Source organism: Gopherus evgoodei, chromosome 23 (genome assembly GCF_007399415.2).
Source record: "Gopherus evgoodei ecotype Sinaloan lineage chromosome 23, rGopEvg1_v1.p, whole genome shotgun sequence".
Taxonomy (NCBI): Eukaryota; Metazoa; Chordata; order Testudines; family Testudinidae; genus Gopherus; species Gopherus evgoodei.
In genome coordinates, this window is record NC_044344.1 from 11,958,105 (window position 1) to 11,977,416 (window position 19,312).

A 19,312-nucleotide genomic window follows, 5' to 3' on the forward strand; every position below is an offset into this window, starting at 1 on the left:
TCCACTGATGTGGTATTGGGGACGGGGCAGCTATTGTGCAGCCTGGTAATTCTCTGCTTCCCCTGACTCCCTTGGCGCCAGGAGACGTAATGGGGATGACTCTGCAGAACACAGACCGCCTGTTGGCCACGCCCGAAGGCAATGGAGAGACAAACATGGTCCAGTTCGCTCACAACACCTACATCCAGCAGTACCTGGAGAACAGCGGCCAGCTGAGCCCGGAGATCAGAGACAAGGCCAAGGGATTCCTCCAGAGAGGTGAGTGTCCTCCTGCCCCTGCGCCCCCAGGGCATGGCACGGCGATGCGTTCCAATCCAGCCCCAGATCAGGGTCCTGGCTGGCTCTGGAGGTCAGGGAATAAGATCCTTGGCCTTTCCTCTCTCGGGCACCAATCCCAAGGCCCAGGACATAAGGACTGTTTGACTCAGGGTTCAGGGAATGGGAGAGGAGCCCTTTCCCCTTTAGGGGGCGCTGGTTGGGATCCAGTCCCAGATCGGGGCTCTGGAGCATTTGGGGGATCAGGGCCCTACTCAGCCTTAACTCCATCCCCCTATTCAAACTGACCCCTGGAATCTCTGAGTCTCAGTGCCGTGGGGAGGGAGGGCTCGTGGGTCCCACGGGGCACAGGCTGGGGGTGGATTCTAGCCCCTGGGGGTGAGCGGATCCAGGACTCGCTGTCTCTCTTCTGTCCCCGCAGGCTACCAGGACGAGCTGCTCTATAAAAACAACGACGGCTCTTACAGAGCCTCTGAGGAGAGCGACGCCATGGGCAACACCTGGTGAGGGGCCGCACAGCATGGGCGAGTCAGGGCTCTGGGTGGGCAGGGCCTACCGGACTGCAGCCTGACCCCCAGCCCCACTGCTGTTCCAGTCCTGCTCCCCACGCAGCTCTGCACCTCGTACTCACTCCAAATCCACCGTTCCTGTTCTGGGGGCCCCTGACAGCTCTGCTCACCCCCACAATGCTGACCCCCAGCCCCGTGCCCCACGCACCTCCCTCCTGGCCTGCAGCATCTCCTGCAGAGTGTCCCTCTCACGGGGTCTCTCCCTGCCCAGGCTGACGGCCTTCGTTCTCAAGTCCTTTGGCCAGGCCAGGCCCTACATCTCCATCGACGAGAAGCACCTAGAGGATGCCCTAAGGTGGCTGCAGCGCCGCCAGCTGGAGAGCGGCTGCTTCTGCAGTGTGGCGAACCTGCAGGTGGGAGGCTGGGGGCACAGGCTGATGGGATGGGGGAGGAGGGGACAAGCTGGGGAAGGGGGTGGGGGCCCCTCATGGCAGCTGGTTGTTGTGACCCGTTTCGGGTTGGGGGATTTCCCTGGGTTTTTAGCAATGGCTGAATGGCTGGAACAGCCGGGGCAGCAGGTTATTGCACCGAACGAGGGAGCAGCCCTGGCCCAGGGCCCCCTGGCTCCTGCACAGCCCAGTCTCCCTGTGGGCACTGAGCAGACCCCGCACCCATTGCCTGGCATGGAGAGCCTGAGGGGCAAGGCCCAGTCCAGCCCTGAAGTCATGTGACTCGCACAACTCCCCATGCGGCTCAGTGAGAAAGGCTGTCACGGTGCATCATGGGAGACGTAGTCCGAAGGAGCCCGAGTCCATGGGGGAACAGGGGCACGAGGCCGGTGCAACTGAATGTTGAACTGGTTCGCAGTGGAAGGTTTCAGTTCAGGTCACCAATCCAAGAGGCTGTGATTTGGACCCTGCCGTCCCACAGCAGAATGTTGCATTTCTTCTTCGAGTGCTTGCTCATATCGATTCCAATTAGGTCTGCGCGCGCCGTGTGCACATTCGTTGGAAGATTTTTACCCTAGCAACACTCGGTGGGTCGGCTGGTCGCCCCCTAGAGTGGCACCGCCATGGCGCTGGATATATACCCCTGCCGACCCAATAGCCCTTCAGTTCCTTCTTACCACCCGTGTCAGTCGTTGGAACAGTGGAGCACGGCTTAGCTGATCTCCACTTCACTAGCTACTCATAGTTCTCTTACTATTTCTTGTGTATATAGTTATAATTTCTATAGTTGTAGTTAGTTTTATTCATTCTATAATATAGTTAGTGTTTATAGTTGATATGGGTTCGGGGATTAGCCCCTTCCCTGCACTTGGTACCGGGGCCCATGCCTGGTTCACCGGGCTTCAAACCGTGCTTGGCCTGCCACAAGCCGATGCCAATGGGAGATCCCCACGACTCTTGTCTTAAGTGCCTCGGGGAATCCCATCTCTCGGATAAGTGCCAGATCTGAAAGCCTTTAAGCCGAGGACGAAGAAAGAGCAGGACTTTCGTCTCAAACAACTCCTGATGGAGGCAGCTCTTACTCCTCTGCCCTCGGCACCGAGCGCCAGACAGTCCGCATCAGGGAGAAGTGCTTCTTCAGCACCGGATCGCACTGGTACTGCTAAGGCCCCTCGGCACCGACCGTCGCCGGCACAGATGTCTTCTCGGCACCGTTCCCTCTCCCCATGGGTTAAGAAACATAAGACTCCTGCTGTTTCCGTGCTGCCTGCACCACAGTCGGAGCACCCGCCTAAGTCAGACCGCCCAGCACCGACACCTGCCATGGCACCCCCAGCTTCGGCACTGTCGATTCCGGTCCCGCAAGGGCTGTCGAGTCCAGTGCCTGAAAGCTCCCCTGCGCATGCCGTGATTGAGCTCACTATTCCCTCCACGCCAGAGACCTTTTCCACGGCGAGGGAGCTGATTGCGCTGACAGAGTCTGCGCTGCCTCAACCCCTGGCACCGCCGGTGCGGATTATACAATCGATTGGCAAGCCTGCCCTTCTGAGACCATCCTCTATTGGCACCACCGAGAGACACCAATCACAATCGCGGTCCCACCAGCACTCTCGGTCCCATCGCCGATCCCAGTCCCGGTGCCGCTTGCAGTCCTGGCATCGCTCTCCATCTCGGTACCAGTTGCACTTGCGGCACCGTTCAGCGTCCTGTTCGCCGGACTGGTACTTTCGGCACTGATCCAGCTCCTGGCACCGTTCCCGGCACCGCGCCTCTCGCAGCTGCTCCAGACGTCGAGCTTCGAGATCCCAGTCGACCTCCCGGCTCCGCTCCGGTCACAGGTCCCGGTCTCGTTCCCAGGACCGGTATGGCACCTGGTACCACTCTCCGGTGCCGCACAGAGAGAGATCGTTTAGAGATGGAGACCCTTCCCAGAGCTTTTCAGCTCCTCCATGGCCGTCTCGACACACATCTGTGTCATCTCATGCGAACGGTGTTTCCTATGCACAGGACCGTGCCCAACCGAGTCTTCCAGGAGACCGAGGCCCAAGAACAAGGACCTCATCAGTGGTCATTCTGCACACCTTGGACATATCACCAAGCCCAATGTGCGCCTCCAGTGCCATCACGCTCCATACCATCAGAATGCTGGGTGCAGTAGGTGACTGTCAGCCGTCCCCCTCCTGCGGATACGGAGGAAGCTCCCATTCAGTCAACAGACTCTCAGGTCCCACCTGAGCCTAACATCGCCCAAGAACAGGAGCCCACACAGGACCCTCTTGTCCCTGGCCTTTCCTCTTCCTCCTCTCCAGATGAAGCGGTGGTGGGAACATCCTCCTCGGGCCCTCCTCCAATTGACCTGAGGGCACATCAGGACCTCCTGAGACATGTGGCCCTGAATATGAATCTTCAGGTGGAGGAGGTCCCAGAGATACAGGATCCTGTGGTGGATATTTTTTCAGCAGACACCCCCACAAGAGTGGCCTTGCCATTCATTCATACGATCCAGGCAAATGCCGATACCATCTGGCACTCTCCAGCCTCTATTCCGCCCACGGCCAGGGGAGTTGAGCAGAAGTACATGGTGCCCTCTAAGGGGTACGAGTACGTGTACGTGCTCCTTCCTCCCTGCTCCTTGTCATGCAATCAGTCAACGAAAGGGAGTGTCATGGCCAGCAAGCTCCTGCTCCAAAATCAAAGGAGGCTAGGCGCATGGACTTATTGGGCTGCAAAGTATACTCTGCTGGGGGCCTCCAACTCAGGGTGGCAAACCAGCAAGCCCTGCTTAGCCGGTACAACTCTAACACCTGGGCAGCAGTTGAAAAATTCACAGAGTTAGTTCCCCAAGACTCCTGCCAAGAGTTTGCTGCTCTTTTGGAGGAAGGAAATAAGGTGGCAAGAACTTCTCTCCAGGCCTCACTGGGTGCAACCGATTCCGCAGCCAGGACTCTGGCTTCAGGAATCGCCATGAGGCCAATATCATGGCTTCAGGTGTCAGGCCTTCAGCCTGAATTACAACACACCATACAGGACTTGCCCTTCGATGGCCAAGGCCTATTTTCGGAAAAGACTGACCCTAGGCTGCAGAGCCTAAAGGACAATAGGGTGATCATGCGCTCGCTGGGGATGCACACACCGCTGACTCAGCGCAGATCCTTCCACCCCCAGCCTCACCGCCCCTACCCCCTGCCTAGGCCACGACAGGACTTCGGCAGAAGGCACAGCTGAGACAGTCGCAGGCGGCAGTCTGGACCCCAAGGGGGTCAGAATCAGGGTCCCTCCAAACCACCCGCATAACCTAAACCAAACTTTTGAAGGGGCACCCGAGGACGGCGTACCAGTTGTTTCCCAGGATCCTTTCCCTTCCTTTTACAACCACCTCTCCCTTTTCCTCCCTGCGTGGACCCAACTAACTTCGGATCGTTGGGTCCTAGGCACGATAGAATTTGGATGCCACCTCCAGTTTATTTTGCCGCCCCTCCCGTCACCCCCCATCCTCGTCCCTCTTCAGGGACCCCTTTCACGAGCAATTCCTCTTGCAAGAGGTGCGGACGCTCCTTGCCATGGGAGCTATAGAGGAGGTACCAAAGGACGAAAGGGGCAAGGGATTTTACTCCCACTATTTCCTAATCCCCAAGGCGAAGGGCGGCCTCGGACCAATCCTAGACCTGCGAGGACTCAACAAGTTTATGATAAAGTTGAAGTTCCGCATGGTATCCCTGGGGACCGTCATCCCATCCTTGGATCCCGAAGACTGGTATGCTGCCCTCGATATGAAGGATGCATATTTTCACATCGCCATTTATCCTCCGCACAGACAATACCTCTGGTTTGTGGTCAACCGTCAACATTTCCAATTTACAGTCCTTCCGTTTGGTCTCTCTACAGCCTCACGAGTATTCACAAAATGCATAGCTGTAGTCGCCGCCTCCCTCCGTCGTTGTCGGATACACGTCTTCCCATATCTCGACAATTGGTTCATTGGAGGGGCCTCCGAGACCCAAGTCACCCATTATGTGGGCATCGTCAAGGACCTATTCAAGCGACTAGGCCTGATGATCAACATAGAAAAATCTACTCTGGTTCCCACACAAAGAATAGAGTTCATTGGGGCCATTGGACTCCAATCTCGCCAGGGCCAGTTTACCACAACCCTGATTTCAGGCAATGGTATCAATCATACAAGGTCTATAAAACTTCCTAACAACTTCAGCTCGCACTTGTCTTGGCCTCCTGGGTCACATGGCTGCCTGCACATTCGTGACCAAACGCTCCAGACTACGTCTCCGTCCCCTTCAAACTTGGCTCTCCTCGGTATATCACGCGGGCAGAGACGATATAGACACGATCCTAATGATCCCCCCAAGCATTCTAGGCTCCCTGAACTGGTGGTTGACGCCCTCCCTGGTCTGTGCAGGGATGCCATTCCATCCGCCTCAGCCTTCAATGACCCTGACAATGGACGCATCATCTCTCGGCTGGGGTGCCCACCTTGAACATCTCCGGACTCAAGGCCTTTGGTCAGCTCAGGAACTGGCCTTGCACATCAATGTGCGGGAGCTGAGAGCAGTCCGCCTTGCGTGCCAGGCGTTTCAAGAACATTTACAAGGCCTTTGTGTCTCAGTGTTCACAAACAACACAACGGCCATGTTTTACATAAACAAGCAGGGAGGAGCATGTTCCTCCCCGCTTTGTCAGGAAGCTATTCAGCTCTGGGACGTCTGCATAGCCCACTCGATAGACCTGGTAGCGTCTTTTCCTCCAGGGGTTCGGAACACTCTGGCAGATCAACTCAACAGATCCTTCCTGTCTCACGAGTGGTCGATTCATCCGAATGTTATCCATTCTGTTTTCTGAAAGTGGGGCTTTCCCCGCATAGACCTCTTCGCCTCCCACCAGAACAGGAAATGCCAGACTTTCTGCTCCTTCCAAGGTCTCTCCCAGGGCTCGATCTCAGACGCATTTCTGATACCGTGGACGAGCCATCTGCTTTACGCCTTCCCACCGTTCCTGCTGGTTCACAGGGTCCTGCTCAAGCTCCGCAGAGACAGAGCCCACTTGATCATGATCGCTCCAGCCTGGCCGAGGCAACATTGGTACACCATGTTGTTCGACCTGTCGATAGCCAAGCCAATCCCTCTACCTCTTTGCCCAGACCTCATAACTCAGGACCATGGCAGACTTCACCACCCAGACCTGCAGTCTCTTCACCTCACAGCATAATTACTGCATGGTTAAGCCAGGCTGAGTTATGTTGCTCTGCCTCGGTGAAACAAGTGCTCCTGGGTAGTAGGAAACTTTCCACTAGGTTAACATATCTGGCCAAATGGAAGCACTTCTCCTGCTGGTGCGACCAACGTAATGCTATTCCCACCAAGGTACCATCTTGGACTACCTCTGGTCTCTCAAACAGCATGGCCTAGCAGTATCTTCATTGAAGGTGTACTTGGCGGCCATCTCTACCTTCCACCCAGGGGAGAGCGGCTGCTCGGTGTTCTCACCCCATGGTTTCGAGGTTCCTCAAGGGCCTGGAGTGATTATATCCACAAGTACGCCACCCCGCCCCAACTTGGATCCTCAACATAGTTCTAGCTAAACTTATGACTGCTCCCTTCGAGCCGCTAGCAACCTGCTTGTTGCTGTACCTGTCTTGGAAGACAGCCTTCCTCATAGCCATTACATCAGCAAGACGAGTTTCAGAGCTTCGGGCTCTCACGGTGGACCCCCCGTATACAGTGTTTCATAAGGACAAGATACAGTTGGGACTACATCCGGCCTTCCTCCCTAAAGTGGTATTGGCCTTTCATATCAACCAGGATATCTTCTTTCCAGTCTTCTTCCCAAAGCCACACTCATCATGCCGGGAGCAGCAACTGCACTCCCTAGACATCCGTAGGGTGCTTGCATTTTATATTGAGCGAACAAAGCTCATTCTACCAGGGCTCAGGCTTCATCTGCTGCTTTCCTGGCTCATGTACCCATCCAGGAGATATGTCATGCAGCTACCTGGTCCTCGGTCCACACCTTTGCGTCACATTATGCATTGGTTCAACAGTCCAGAGATGATGCGGCATTTGGATCAGCAATTCTACATTCTGCGACATCTCACTCCGACCCCACCGCCTAGGTAAAGCTTGGGAGTCACCTAACTGGAATGGATATGAGCAAGCACTCGAAGAAGAAAAGACGGTTACTCACCTTTGTAACTGTTGTTCTTCGAGATGTGTTGCTCATATCCATTTCAAACCCGCCCTCCTTCCCCTCTGTTGGAGTAGCCAGCAAGAAGGAACTGAGGAGCGGTCAGGTCGGCAGGGGTATATATCCGGCATCATGGCGGCGCCACTCTAGGGAGCGACCCAGCCAACCCACCGAATGCTGCTAGAGTAAAAATCTTCCTACGAACGTGCACGCAGCTCGCGCACACCTAATTGGAATGGATATGAGCAACACATCTCGAAGAACAACAGTTACAAAGGTGAGTAACTGTCTTTTTCATTTTCCCAACAGAAATTGAAATGTTTCAGCAAAAGTAACGTTTTCCCTCAGAGTTTTGGTTTTGTGGAAACTGCATCGTCTGCATCATCTGTCGAGAAATCATTTCAGTAGGAAATTCCCCCCCATCTTGAGTCACAGCCCAATTCCTGCCACTGCCCCAGAGTTTGCAGGGAGCCGGGACTGTACCCAACCGTTTGGGAGCTAGAAGGAGACAAATCTTAGGCAAAGTCCAGATTCCCGCATGGGGGGTACTATTTAATAAGCAGGAACTTGCCCAGCGAATCCCTCAGCCTCCCAGAAGCGGCCCCTGGTCTTCACAGGAAATCTGACAATGTCAGTTCAAACCAACTTCCCAGCCTCTTGGTTCCAGGGGGGCTCAGGTAGGACTTTATTCTGGGAGTCCAGTGCAGCCATGGCCATGGAGTGGCTACCGCCTCTCCTGAACTAGCCTGTGGAACTCACTGCCGCTGTGTGGCTTCCTTGGCTGCTACAACTAGGGATAGCTGCTTGGGACCCAGATGGGTCTGACAGGACCCAGCAGGAGGCAGGACCCAAATCCAGCCACTCGGAGCACTGGAGCCAGGTCTTCCCAAGCCCAATGGGCGTGTCCTGGGCAGCGTCTCACCTGCTCCTGACAACGTGCCCCACAGCTTGGTCTGAGCCGACTCATGGTGTCTCCATCCCCTCAGGGCGGCATGGTGGATGAGCTCTCTGTCTCGGCTTACATCACGGCAGCACTGCTGGAGCTGGGGCAGCCACTCACGGTGAGGCCAAGCCCGGCTGTCCCAGGGAAGGGGCCGGCAGGATTTGGGGGATCAGGGTGCTGTGGGGGGCAGTGGAGAGGCGGGTTGGTGGGGGTGGAGAAATTGAAGGTGGGGGGGGGTTGGTACCAAGGCGGGGGTCAAGGTGCTGTGGGAGTTGGGCTGGGGTCAGAGTCAGGAAGATTCAGCAGCTTGGGGAGGGGCAGGGCTGATTCGGTGTCTAGCGCTTGGGGGAGAGGGTCTAGCGAGGCTTGGGGGACGCGGGGAGTGGGAATGGGTCGTGGGAGGTGACGACAGGCTGGTGGGAGGGGGTATTAGGGCCCCATGAGGTGGTTGCCGGGGGACACACCCAGGTGCAGCATGTCTCCTCTGGCCGGCTCAGCCTGACGGGGAGTCTGTTCGGTGTCTCCCCCCTCCCAGGACCGCATGGTGACCAGAGCCCTCCAGTGCCTCCGGGAGTCGAGCACCAGCGACCTCTACACGCAGGCGCTGCTGGCCTACACCTTCGGGCTGGCGGGGAGCACTGAGATGCGGGACGCTCTCCTGCAGCGCCTGGCCCAGCACAGCGTCAGCGCCGGTACCGGCAGCACCTCGCTCTAACGCTCCCTTGGCTGCCGGCCTCTGGACTCAGGGCAGGGCCAGCTGCCCCCCACGACCCTGCCCACCCAGGTGTCCCCTGCCCCGGGGCCTCCTCAGCCTGGCAGGGGAGCTGGGTCTCCATGGCCCTGTCAGTCTGTGATCTCTGCTGAGGCTGCCAGTGAGGGACCGACACGCCAGGCTCTGTCGTGTGGACACTTCTCCCCTCAAAGCTGGAGTGAGATCATCCCGTCATTTCCCAGGGCCCAGCGCACGGAGCAAAGGGGGACGAGGCTGGGTCGCTGCCAGCCTGGGGGATCGGAGCTGAGAGCCTAGAGGGCAAAGCCCCATGTCCCAACCCAGCCCTCTAAAGTGCCTGGGGCCAGAAGTGTGATGGGGTCCAGTGGGCTCAGAGCCCATGGAGCAGAGCCTTGCGTAGGCAGCTCCCAGGGGGATGGGCTGTAACCGAGCCCATGGGAAATGCCGCAGGATCCCAGCCCCCATCCTGTGTTGGGGACATCCCAGCTGGGGAGTCCCTGCCCGAGGCTTCTTGGCTTGGCCTGGCTAATAATGGGAGGGGACAGTCTGCCCTGGGCTGGTGGCCGGCTAGGCCCTGCTGTCTCTGGGAGAGGGGGTTGTACAGGGAAGGAGGTCTCTGAGTGCCCCCTTATCTGCACCATGTGCCCCCCATGGACCCATGGGAGGCTGTCCACCCCCCAGCTTCAGTTTCCAGTGTGGAAAGATTGGAGAATCCAGGTGAAGGGCAACAAAACTGTTTAGGGGCTGGAGCACATGACTTATGAGGAGAGACTGAGGGAACTGGGATTGTTTAGTCTGCAGAAGAGAAGAGTGAGGGGGGATTTGATAGCTGCTTTCAACTACCTGATGGGGGGGTCCAGAGATGATGGAGCTAGACTGTTCTCAGTGGTGGCAGATGACAGAACAAGGAGCAATGGTCTCAAGTTGCAGTGGCGGGGGTCTAGGTTCGATATTAGGAAAAACTTTTTCACTCAGAGAGTGGTGAAGCACTGGAATGGGTTCCCTAGGAAGGTGGTGGAATCTCCATCCTTAGAGGTTTTTAAGGTCAGGCTTGACAAAGCCCTGGCTGGGATGATTTAGTTGGGGTTGGTCTTGCCTTGAGCAAGGGGTTAGACGAGATGACTTCCCGAGGTCCCTTCCAACCCTGATATTCTGTGATTCTATGATTTCCCCAGCCTTTCCCTGCACAGATGCCCTTGGGTTTGTGGTGCTCCGTGCCCAGCCCCAGTGTGAGCATTGCAGCCTGGGACCAGCTCCCCATAGGGCGGGAGGTCCCATGAGAGGCCTGAGGCCCACTGGGAGTGCGGCTGGGGACGCAGGAGGTGACGGTGCCCTGAGTTGGTGCTGAGCTGACAGAGCCCTCAGCATGATGCCAGGGGGCACTGGGAATCCCAGGTTGGGCCCCTCACACTCATCATGAACATGCCCCAGTGATCTCTGTGCCTCTCCTCGGCCCCATTCGAGCTCAGACTGAGCTGTACTGGGAGCTGAGGCCTGGCGCGCTCGGGCCCTGGGGAGACATCTTCCCACAGAGAGGAGCCACCTGCGTGGTCCGGACGGCTCTGTCATGTCTTAGCTCAGGTGAAAAGTCCCTTCTCTCCGAGCCCCGGCGCAGGGGCTGGAGCTGGTCTGTGCCCGCAAATTGTGTGTGTCGCGTCCTGCTCCTCCCCGAGGCGGGTAAGAAGTGCTGGGAGCAGCATGTGGCTCCTGCCCCAGGGAGGGGAGAGGTGGGGGCTCTGCTGCAAGAGGAACCGAGGGGCCACCAGGCACTGGAGTGAAACAGCCCTTGAGTTACAGGAGCTGTCTCCGAGGTCACAAAGACCCCGTGGAGGGGCTTGTTTCCCAGGCGTCAGTACCATCCCTGCCCTTCACCTAGGTCATGCTCCCCTCCTGACCCAGCCCTGGGGGGCTTCGCACTCCCTCAAGGGATCTCTACCCCCTCTAGTAGTGGTGGCACAAGGCATAATCAGACTAAGCAATTGCTTAGGGCTCCAAGCAGCTCATGGGGCCTCCAGTTTGGTATTATCCCCAAACCCCGTTCATCTAATGTAAGTGGCCTGTTTACCAGGGTGTCGGTTTGGGGGGGGGGAAGTGGGGGGTGGGACTGTGATGGGTTGGACCCTTCTTCTGGGATACCACCTGTTGTACTGGGATTTCACTGAGCCTCTCCCGCTCTGCCAGCCTGGGTTCCCTCTCTGTGCGTTGCTGAATTTGGCTCTCCGGCCTCTTGCAGCACACACACAGGTAGGGCCACACCCTGCTGCAGCCACAGACTGAAGTCAGCTCTGTGCGAGAGGACTCCCCCAGCACTCATGTGCACACCCACTTTGGGAGATAAACCCAGAATAATATTGTCTTGAGCCGTATAGAAAAATCTGCACAGCACAAGCTGGTAAAAATCCGACCTCTTCCTCAACATGATGAGAGATGTGCCTCACTTCCTGTCCCCTCTCCCCCAGTTAGGAAGTGTACAAACTGCGTTAGATTATAAACAAGAAATACGTTTATTAACTACAAAAAGATGAATTGTAAGGGAATAGAAGAGAGAACAGCCAGAACAAAGCAGATTACTGAGCAAATAAAACAAAGTACGCAAGCTAAGCTCAATATACTTAAGAAACAGGTTACAAAAAAGTCCCATGTAACGTTTAGTAACAGGTGACAAGACCACCTGCCCTAGCAGTGTCACAGTTACAGCCCTGGACGCTTCCCAAAAGGGCGAGAGATTAGTATCCTCATGGTCTTGTTGTTCCTTCCTGAGGGCCCATCAAATCTGATGGCCTGTCCTGGTGAGTGTCTTCCCAAAAGACACCCACTTGTAATGGTTACATAGTCCGTATGCCTGACTGTAGATACAGAGATGATACATGCATACAAATTGGATAATCACATTCAGTAAATCAGAACCTTTCCAATGATAGCTCACATGAGCCACCTTGCGTAAGGTATGTCTCAGTGATGTCCTGTTCGTCTCATAAGCATATTTTCATAAAGAATACGAGTGCAAAGTCACAGGGCTAGTTCTTGGTTGTGTATATAATGCAGCTACTATTTGTAATGGGCTGGTGTGGGGGTGGGAGGAATATTCCTGTCAGGACCCCCTTGGGTTAGCACCACCTTTGCCCCCGAGTGGCCACACCACATAGGTTTAGGGGTCACTTGCAGCCAGTGAGCCACCAGGGCTGAGCTTTTAGCTCGGGCAGCAGAGGCTCAGGGGTTTCGAGTCAGAGGTCCAGGGTTCAGTCCCTGCTGATGACTCACCCAGGGGTTTCATGTTACACTTGTGTAGCCCTGCTGTGTGCTGTGAATCACCTGCCATGTCCTGCCCCAGAGGTGGCTGCATTCAGTGGGGAGCAGGAGTCCCTCTGGCCTGGGAAGCCCCTGGGGCCCCTTTGGAAAGCAAACAGGTGACCCACTGTGTTGTAACTAGTGCTGTGGGTCTGCTCTTCCCTTGGCCCCTCTCCTAGGTCAACAGCTGTATTGGCAGGGGAAGCCCAGCCCCTACGGGAACGAGGCCCCATCGGCGGAGGCAATGACAGCTTATGTGCTCCTGGCCTATCTCTCCCTGCCCAACGTGTCTGCTGCTGACATGGTGACCGCCACCCAGATCGTCCGCTGGCTCAGCAAGCAGCAGAACCTCTACGTGGGCTTCGACTCCACGCAGGTAACACCCCTGCCCTCGGGCAAACCAGCGCTGGGGGCCTGGTGGAGGAAGGGGCTGTGATGAATTGGGAAGTTCTTAGTGTTCTTTGAATGCTAAGTGGGGAGTGTTGGCGTGGGAAGGCTGCAGGGGAGTTTTGCTGGGACTGGCTGCATTGGGGATGGGAGACTGTCCTTGAGGGAGTCTACCTGAGCATGTAGCATAAGAACCCAGGAGGAGGGTTGGAGGTCAGGGCATAACCTCTGCCCGGGAAACTGGACAAAGGGTTGGGGAGGAGCTGGGGGGAGGCTGAGTGAGAGGCTGGAGGGAGTTTCAGTTTGGAGCTGGCTGGGAAAATGGAAGGGGGCTCAGATGGGGCTCTGACCTCTCAACGGGGCTCTGGCCTCCCTGGGGCCCCCCAAGAGGGTCCTAACTGAGGGGTCCTGTTGTCTCTACCTGCAAGGCCTGTCTTGGACTGTGTTTCTGTTGTCTAAATAAACCTGTTTTACTGGCTGGCTGAGAGTCCTGGTGAACTGCAGGAAGCTGGGGGTGCTGGGCCTAGTCACAGAATCATAGATTATTAGGGTTGGACGGGACCTCAGGAGGTCATCTAGTCCAACCCCCTGCTCAAAGCAGGACCAATCCCCAAATGGCCCCTTCAGAGATTGAACTACAGCCCTGGGTTTAGCAGGCCAATGCTCAAAACACTGAACTATCCCTCCCCCTGAGGGGGCTCCATCCAGAAGCCCCCCGAGAGCTGCATCTCCACAGCTGAGCCAGGGCCCTTTCTGGGAGAGGGAGTCCTGAGTGCAGAGCCCCCTGCCCTCAAGGGCTGGGAGCCGGGGTCCCAGTGTCAGCTCCCCAGAGGGTCCTGATCCTGCTGCAGTGAGTCTGAACTGGGCTCCTCTGCCCAGAGCGTGACAGCAGCTCAGTGACTCTCCTCCCCAGGACACGGTGGTGGCCCTGCAGGCCCTGGCCAAATACGCAGCCCTGACGAACAGCGCGAGCAAGGCTGTGTCGGTGACGGTGAGCTCCCAGGCCGGGGCACAGCAGCAATTCCACGTGGACAACGCCAACCGGCTGGTGCTGCAGCAAGCAGCCCTGCAGGAGATCCCCGGGCAGTACACGGTGCAGGCCAGCGGCAAGGGCTGTGTCTTTGTGCAGGTGAGTGCAGGAGCCCCTGGGGCCCAGCTGGCCCAGCAGTGACTGCCTGTGCCCTTGCCCTACTTCACGGCGCCTGGTTCTGGCCCCAGGCTCTGATCTGCGGTGGCGGAGGCAGCAGGATCTGCCTCAACCCTCTTGCTTGTCTCCCAGCTGATTCTGCGCTACAACCTGCCGCCCCCAAAGAGCGCTGCGACCTTTGACCTGCGGGTGGAGACGGAGCCGAAGGAGTGCACCGAGAGCGCCAGATCCCGCTTCAGCCTCGTGCTGCACGCCCGGTAAGAGCCCCAGCCCCCCCACCCCCTCTGGATCCGAGTGCCCAGGGGCCAGGGGCAGGCCCCAGGCAGCGGGGAAATGGCCGGGGCAGAGCCGCCCCACTGCAGGAATCAATCACCAGGGGAACCATCCCCCCACAGAGCTCGGGGCAGAGGCAGGGGCCCCTTGGAATGTGCCAGGGGCTAAAGGGCTGGTCCCGGGGCTGATCTAATGGACAGTCGGCTCCTGGGCCCGGGCCCCTTGCTGGGGAGCTCAGGTCTGGCTGGGGGCTAGCAGGGCTCACAGCCCAGAGCAAGCAGAGGCATTAGAGACGCCTGCAGGGCTGAGAAGACAGGAGGTCTCCCCTCCCCGGGTCTGTATCCAGGGCAAACCCTGACCTCAGCACATGGTTCCTGTTGCAGGTACGGCAGGGAGCGCCCAGCCACCAACATGGCCATCATCGAGGCCAACCTGCCGTCCGGCTACATCCCTGTCCAGAGCTCCCTGCGGCAGGTGAGCTTCCCAGGGAGGAGAACAGGCCGGGCGAGTCACACAGCATGAAACCAGGGGCTGATCCATGGGGGAGAGCTCTGACCCCCATGACAGCACAGACTGCAGCTCTGACCCCCGGGGGAGCACCCCCTGCAGAGCCCTGCCCCCTGCCATTGGGGCACTGAGCAGCCCTGGGTCTCCCATCCAGTCACTGAGCAGGTCCTGACCCTGCTTAGCTCCCCCTACAACACAACGCCCATGTCTAGACTCCCGCCTCTCACCCAGCAGACATCCAGTGCTCAGGTGTGATTGGCATGGGGGGTGGCAGCCAGGCCTCTCAGCCATGGGGATGTTTGGTGCCCCATGTCCCAGCCCACAGCAGAGCAGTGACTCCGGCCCCAGCCCCTCCGTTCCTGGCTCAGCTGTTTCCTCCCTCTGCTCCTAGCTGGAGAAGCAGCCTTTGGTGAAGAGGCTGGAGGTGCAGAATGACCAGGTGATGCTCTATCTGGACCAGGTGAGTGCGGGCGGCTTGGTGCTCTGGGATCCTGGTGTGAACGGGTAGGGCATGCCCTGCCCTGGCTCTACCTCCATTCCAGCTGCTCTCCTGGGCTTTGTGTCACACGCACGGCGAGGGGTCACTGAAATCTCCCCTGATTCCAAGTGACCCATTTCCATAAATGACGGGGAGATGGGACCAGACCAACCAAACCCCAGGGAGAGCAGTGAACGGAGCGACGGGGAGGTCAGGGTTGTGGGGCTGGAGCAGGGCCCTGAGTGTGATGAAAGGGGTCACATTTTGCAGGGGGGTGGAACAGGGATTTCGGGGGAGCATTTTCTCACTGCTCCAGGCCGCAGGGGCAGGGGGAAGCAGCTGGGACAGGCCGAGCCTCGGGGAAGAGGGGATTCGAGCTGCCAGTGCAGCCGTTCAGCCCAGGCGCTCGCTCTGTTGCTCTCTCGGTAGCTGACGAAGGAGGCGGCGAGTTTCACCTTCTCCCTGGAGCAGGATTTCCCTGTGAAGAATCTCAGAGCAGCCCCAGTGAGACTGTACGATTACTACGAGACGGGTGAGTCCGGCCCCGGGAGAGCTGCTCCTGTGGGCCCCATGCAGAGATGAAAGTAAGTGATCCACGATGGGGATTTAAAGGGCTCTGGGCCCTTTAAATCCCCCCTGCCCCCCGCAGCTCCGGGAGCAGCCCCTAGCCCTTTAAATCCCCCCGCAGCTCCGGTGGCTGAGCTGGGGCCGGATTTTAAAGGCTTGGGGCTCCCCGCAGTGGCAGGAGCTCCGGGCCTTTTAAATCCACACCCAAACCCGGCTGCCGGAGCTGCGGGGGCATTTAAAGGGCTCAGAGCTCCACGGCAGCAGGAACCCTGGGCCCTTTAATTTGCCCCTGAACCCTAGGGTCTCCCAGCCACTTCTGCAGCTGGGAGCCCCAGGTTGATTTAATGGCCCTGGGGCTCCCAGCCACAGCTGCTGCCCCAGGGCCTTTAAATCTTGAGAGACCCCACCTCTTCAGGGTGAGGCCACGTCCCCCACAGGACTCGGGCAGTCCTGTAAATTACTTTCACTCCTGGCCCCATGACACAATCTGTGGCTGCAGAGTGTGTGTCTTGTCCTGGTGCTGCCCCATTTACAGCCACTCCTGGGCTCTGTGGCACAACCAGTGCCTAGGTAGAGGGTGGTGCCATTGCAATCCCCCCTCTCCGTGTCACCCGTGTCCATAGCTGATCTCGGCCCCCTGCTCGGGCCTGGGTGCGGCTCTCGGGCAGAGCCTGGCAGCCGGCCTGCCGTGGGCCTGCGGGGGTCAAGCTGGAGACACCTGCTGGGGGAGTGTTCCCGGGTTCGATCTGTGGGGTCGGCTCACCTGGCGGGACATGGCAGCCATGTGCTTGTCGGGCTAGTGGGGCACATGGGGCTGGTGTAACTGAGACCGTCCCAGCAGGAATGGCCAGAGCAGGTGTTTCCCTCCTCTCCAGGGCCCCCCACATTTCCCCTGCCATCCAGCTCCTTAGACTCCCCCAGAATCTTGTGTGCTGGGCCAGGAGGTGGCAGGACGGTTTCCCTGGTGCCTGGAGGGGTCAATGACAGAGCCTGAGAGTTCACAGCCCCACTCATGACAGCTGAGGTTGACACCCTCCCCCCAACTAGCAGGTCAGACCTATAGATGGGCTCCTCTGTGGCTGGGGAACACTCTGCCTGCGTGGGACTCGGGGGTGGGGGGGCTCTGAGCCCCCCACCCTCAGTCTCTCCTGCAGTCATTACTTTCATGGTGCACTGCCCTTGCTGTTGCAGGTGACCACACAGAGGCTGAGTACAGCGCCCCCTGCAGCTCAGGTAGGTGTGACACACCCCCACTGGGGGTTTTGGCCTCCGAGAGCGCAGGGTTGGGGCGGAGAGCAAGAGGCCCTGCAGGAGCATGGAAGGGCAGGGGTTGGGTGGGGTGGGGTGGGTGAGGCGAGTGCTCAGCTCTGAGGGGATGCAAAGAGGCCTCCACCACCCCCCAAGATCTGGGAGAAGGAAGGCGGAGGGTTAGTCAATGCTGCCCTGGGGGGAGCTAGGAAGGCCTGGAACTGAGCAAAGGGACGTCCTTGGCTGAATCCCCAAGGAACCCGCCTGGCCCAGAGCAGTGGGGTGGTGGAATTGTCTGCAGGACGTGGGGCCCAGGAAGCCAGGCTGTGCTGGAGGGAGCAGTGCCCCTCCACCATGGGGCTGGGACTGGAGGAGCCCATGGAGCGGGCATCCCCGTGTTTGTGACTCATCAATCGGTCAGGCTGGGAAGCAAAGCAGCAGCGAGTGAGCACGTGGCTCTGAGGACGCTCCACCGGGGATGTGCTAGACACAGGGGCCCTTGGACTCCTTCCTCCTCCATCACTCAGCAGGGACTGACTCGGAGTTCAGCACCATGGGCACCCGCTCCTTTACCATGTGAGGGAGGATCTAGGTGGCGCACTTTGTGCAGTAACAAGGCCAGTTGTGTCTTTGTGGGGCCTGGGAGAAGTCAGGGGGAGTTGGATCCCTGTCTCAGGGGATGTTTGTGTTTATTTAAAGCCTCCGACACTGAGGGAAATTCCCACTGAAGCCCCTGCCGCCAAGCCCTCTCCTGAGAGCACCACGCGGGTAGCCAGACACCCCAGGATCTTGGGGCACGGACAGGCTTTGTCTCTGCTGCTGCTGCTGCTCCCCATCCCAGCCACCCCCATCCCCTGGCCAGATCTGCCCATGGCTACAACATGGATTCTTAGCACCTTCTTCGGTCACTGTATCCCCATTTGCTCTGGAAACGTGCCAACCCCTCCTGGCACATTACAACTGGTGAGAAATGAAACCTGTTTCTGAGGCAGTTTTTTTTCTGTGCTCATTGCAGGAGGAGAGGAGGTCGGCTGGTGAGTGTGAAATGGGTTGTGAGAGGCACAAGTGTAAGGGGAGTGTGAGGGGTCCTGAGTCAGAGTGTGGGGGGAGACTAGGCCTGGAACCCGCGGCTTCCTGCCATTCACCATGACTCTCACCCAGCCAGTAAAACAGAAGGTTTATTTAGACAACAGAAACACAGTCCAAAACGGGTCTTGCCGGTACAGACAACAGGACCCCATTTAGTTAGGCCCATCTGGGGCCCCAGGGAGGCCACAGCCCCGTTGGGAAGCCCAAGTCCCGTCGGGGCTCCTCTCTCCATTTCCCAGCCAGCTGCAAACTGAAACTCCCTCCAGCCTCTCACTCAGCCTCTCACCAGCTCCTTCCCCAGCCTTTGTGACCTTTGTCCAGTTTCCTGGGCAAAGGTGTTACCTGGCCTCCAACCCCCCTCCTGGGTTCTCAGGTTACATGCTCAGGTATCCTTCCTTCCCCAATGCCTGCCATCCCAACTCCCCTGCATCCTTCCCAGGTCAATACTCCCCACTCAGCATTCAGAGACCACGTTTGTCACATCTCTCCACCCTTCCAGACTGAACTGAGCGAGGTCACTTCAGCTAGTGACCTGGGGAAGTTCAAACCTACCCAGGTTCCCAGGGATGCGCCAACATCCCTCCCATTCCTTGGTGAGAACTACACCAGGCCCTTCCAGTTTCACACCCCCCTTTTAGGTCGGGGGGTGCTCAATGGCACTCATAGTTCGCATGTGGAAAGGCTTATGCAGCCCGTGCCCTTTTCCCCCCCAATACCCCTGGTGTTCAAACTGGGATGGGGTCTTTTCTCAGCGGTCCAGTCTGGGGGGCTGTGATTTGGGCTCTCTTGGTTCAGAGCCCCCCCTTTTGACCTTGGCCACCCTCTAGTTAGGCTCCTCTGTGCTGGGCAAGGGTTCTACAGCCATTTTCTCCTTGTCCCGGGCCTTCCTCACCCTCAGTCCGGGGTCACAGGATTGGCAGTACTGCCAGCCATGAGTAAAGACCCCAGGCCAGTAAAAGTTCCATAGCAGCCTCTGCTGGGTACACCAGGTTCCCTGGTGCCCTGAGAGGGGGATATCATGGGCCCGGTACAGCAGCCGGTGGCGATACTTCCAGGGTACCACCAGCTGCCTCCTGATTCTCCCTGACTCCATTTCCCCTGGGGGAGCCCATTCTTGGTACAGGAACCCCTTCTCCCACAGGAACCTTTTCTGGCAACCTCCCCCCATGGTCTGTACCACACTGAGGTCGGTCAGGTCCCTTATCTTCCGCAAGGAGGGATCTTTC

The 19,312-nt window shown here is 58.0% G+C and overlaps 1 protein-coding gene across 1 annotated transcript in view; it reads left to right on the forward strand.

Moving 5' to 3' along the window:
• LOC115639230 (alpha-2-macroglobulin-like protein 1) overlaps positions 1-18,035 on the forward strand; it is an 86,979-nt gene extending 68,944 nt beyond the window's left edge. The window contains exons 25-37 of the mRNA XM_030541716.1: positions 82-258; positions 698-779; positions 1,057-1,198; positions 8,416-8,490; positions 8,908-9,064; positions 12,570-12,766; positions 13,691-13,906; positions 14,057-14,181; positions 14,581-14,671; positions 15,096-15,164; positions 15,612-15,714; positions 16,941-16,982; positions 18,013-18,035. Of these exons, the coding sequence (XP_030397576.1) occupies positions 82-258; positions 698-779; positions 1,057-1,198; positions 8,416-8,490; positions 8,908-9,064; positions 12,570-12,766; positions 13,691-13,906; positions 14,057-14,181; positions 14,581-14,671; positions 15,096-15,164; positions 15,612-15,714; positions 16,941-16,982; positions 18,013-18,035 (1,499 nt within the window). The remainder of the gene's footprint in view (positions 1-81; positions 259-697; positions 780-1,056; positions 1,199-8,415; positions 8,491-8,907; positions 9,065-12,569; positions 12,767-13,690; positions 13,907-14,056; positions 14,182-14,580; positions 14,672-15,095; positions 15,165-15,611; positions 15,715-16,940; positions 16,983-18,012) is intronic.
• The last annotated feature ends 1,277 nt before the right edge of the window (positions 18,036-19,312 follow it).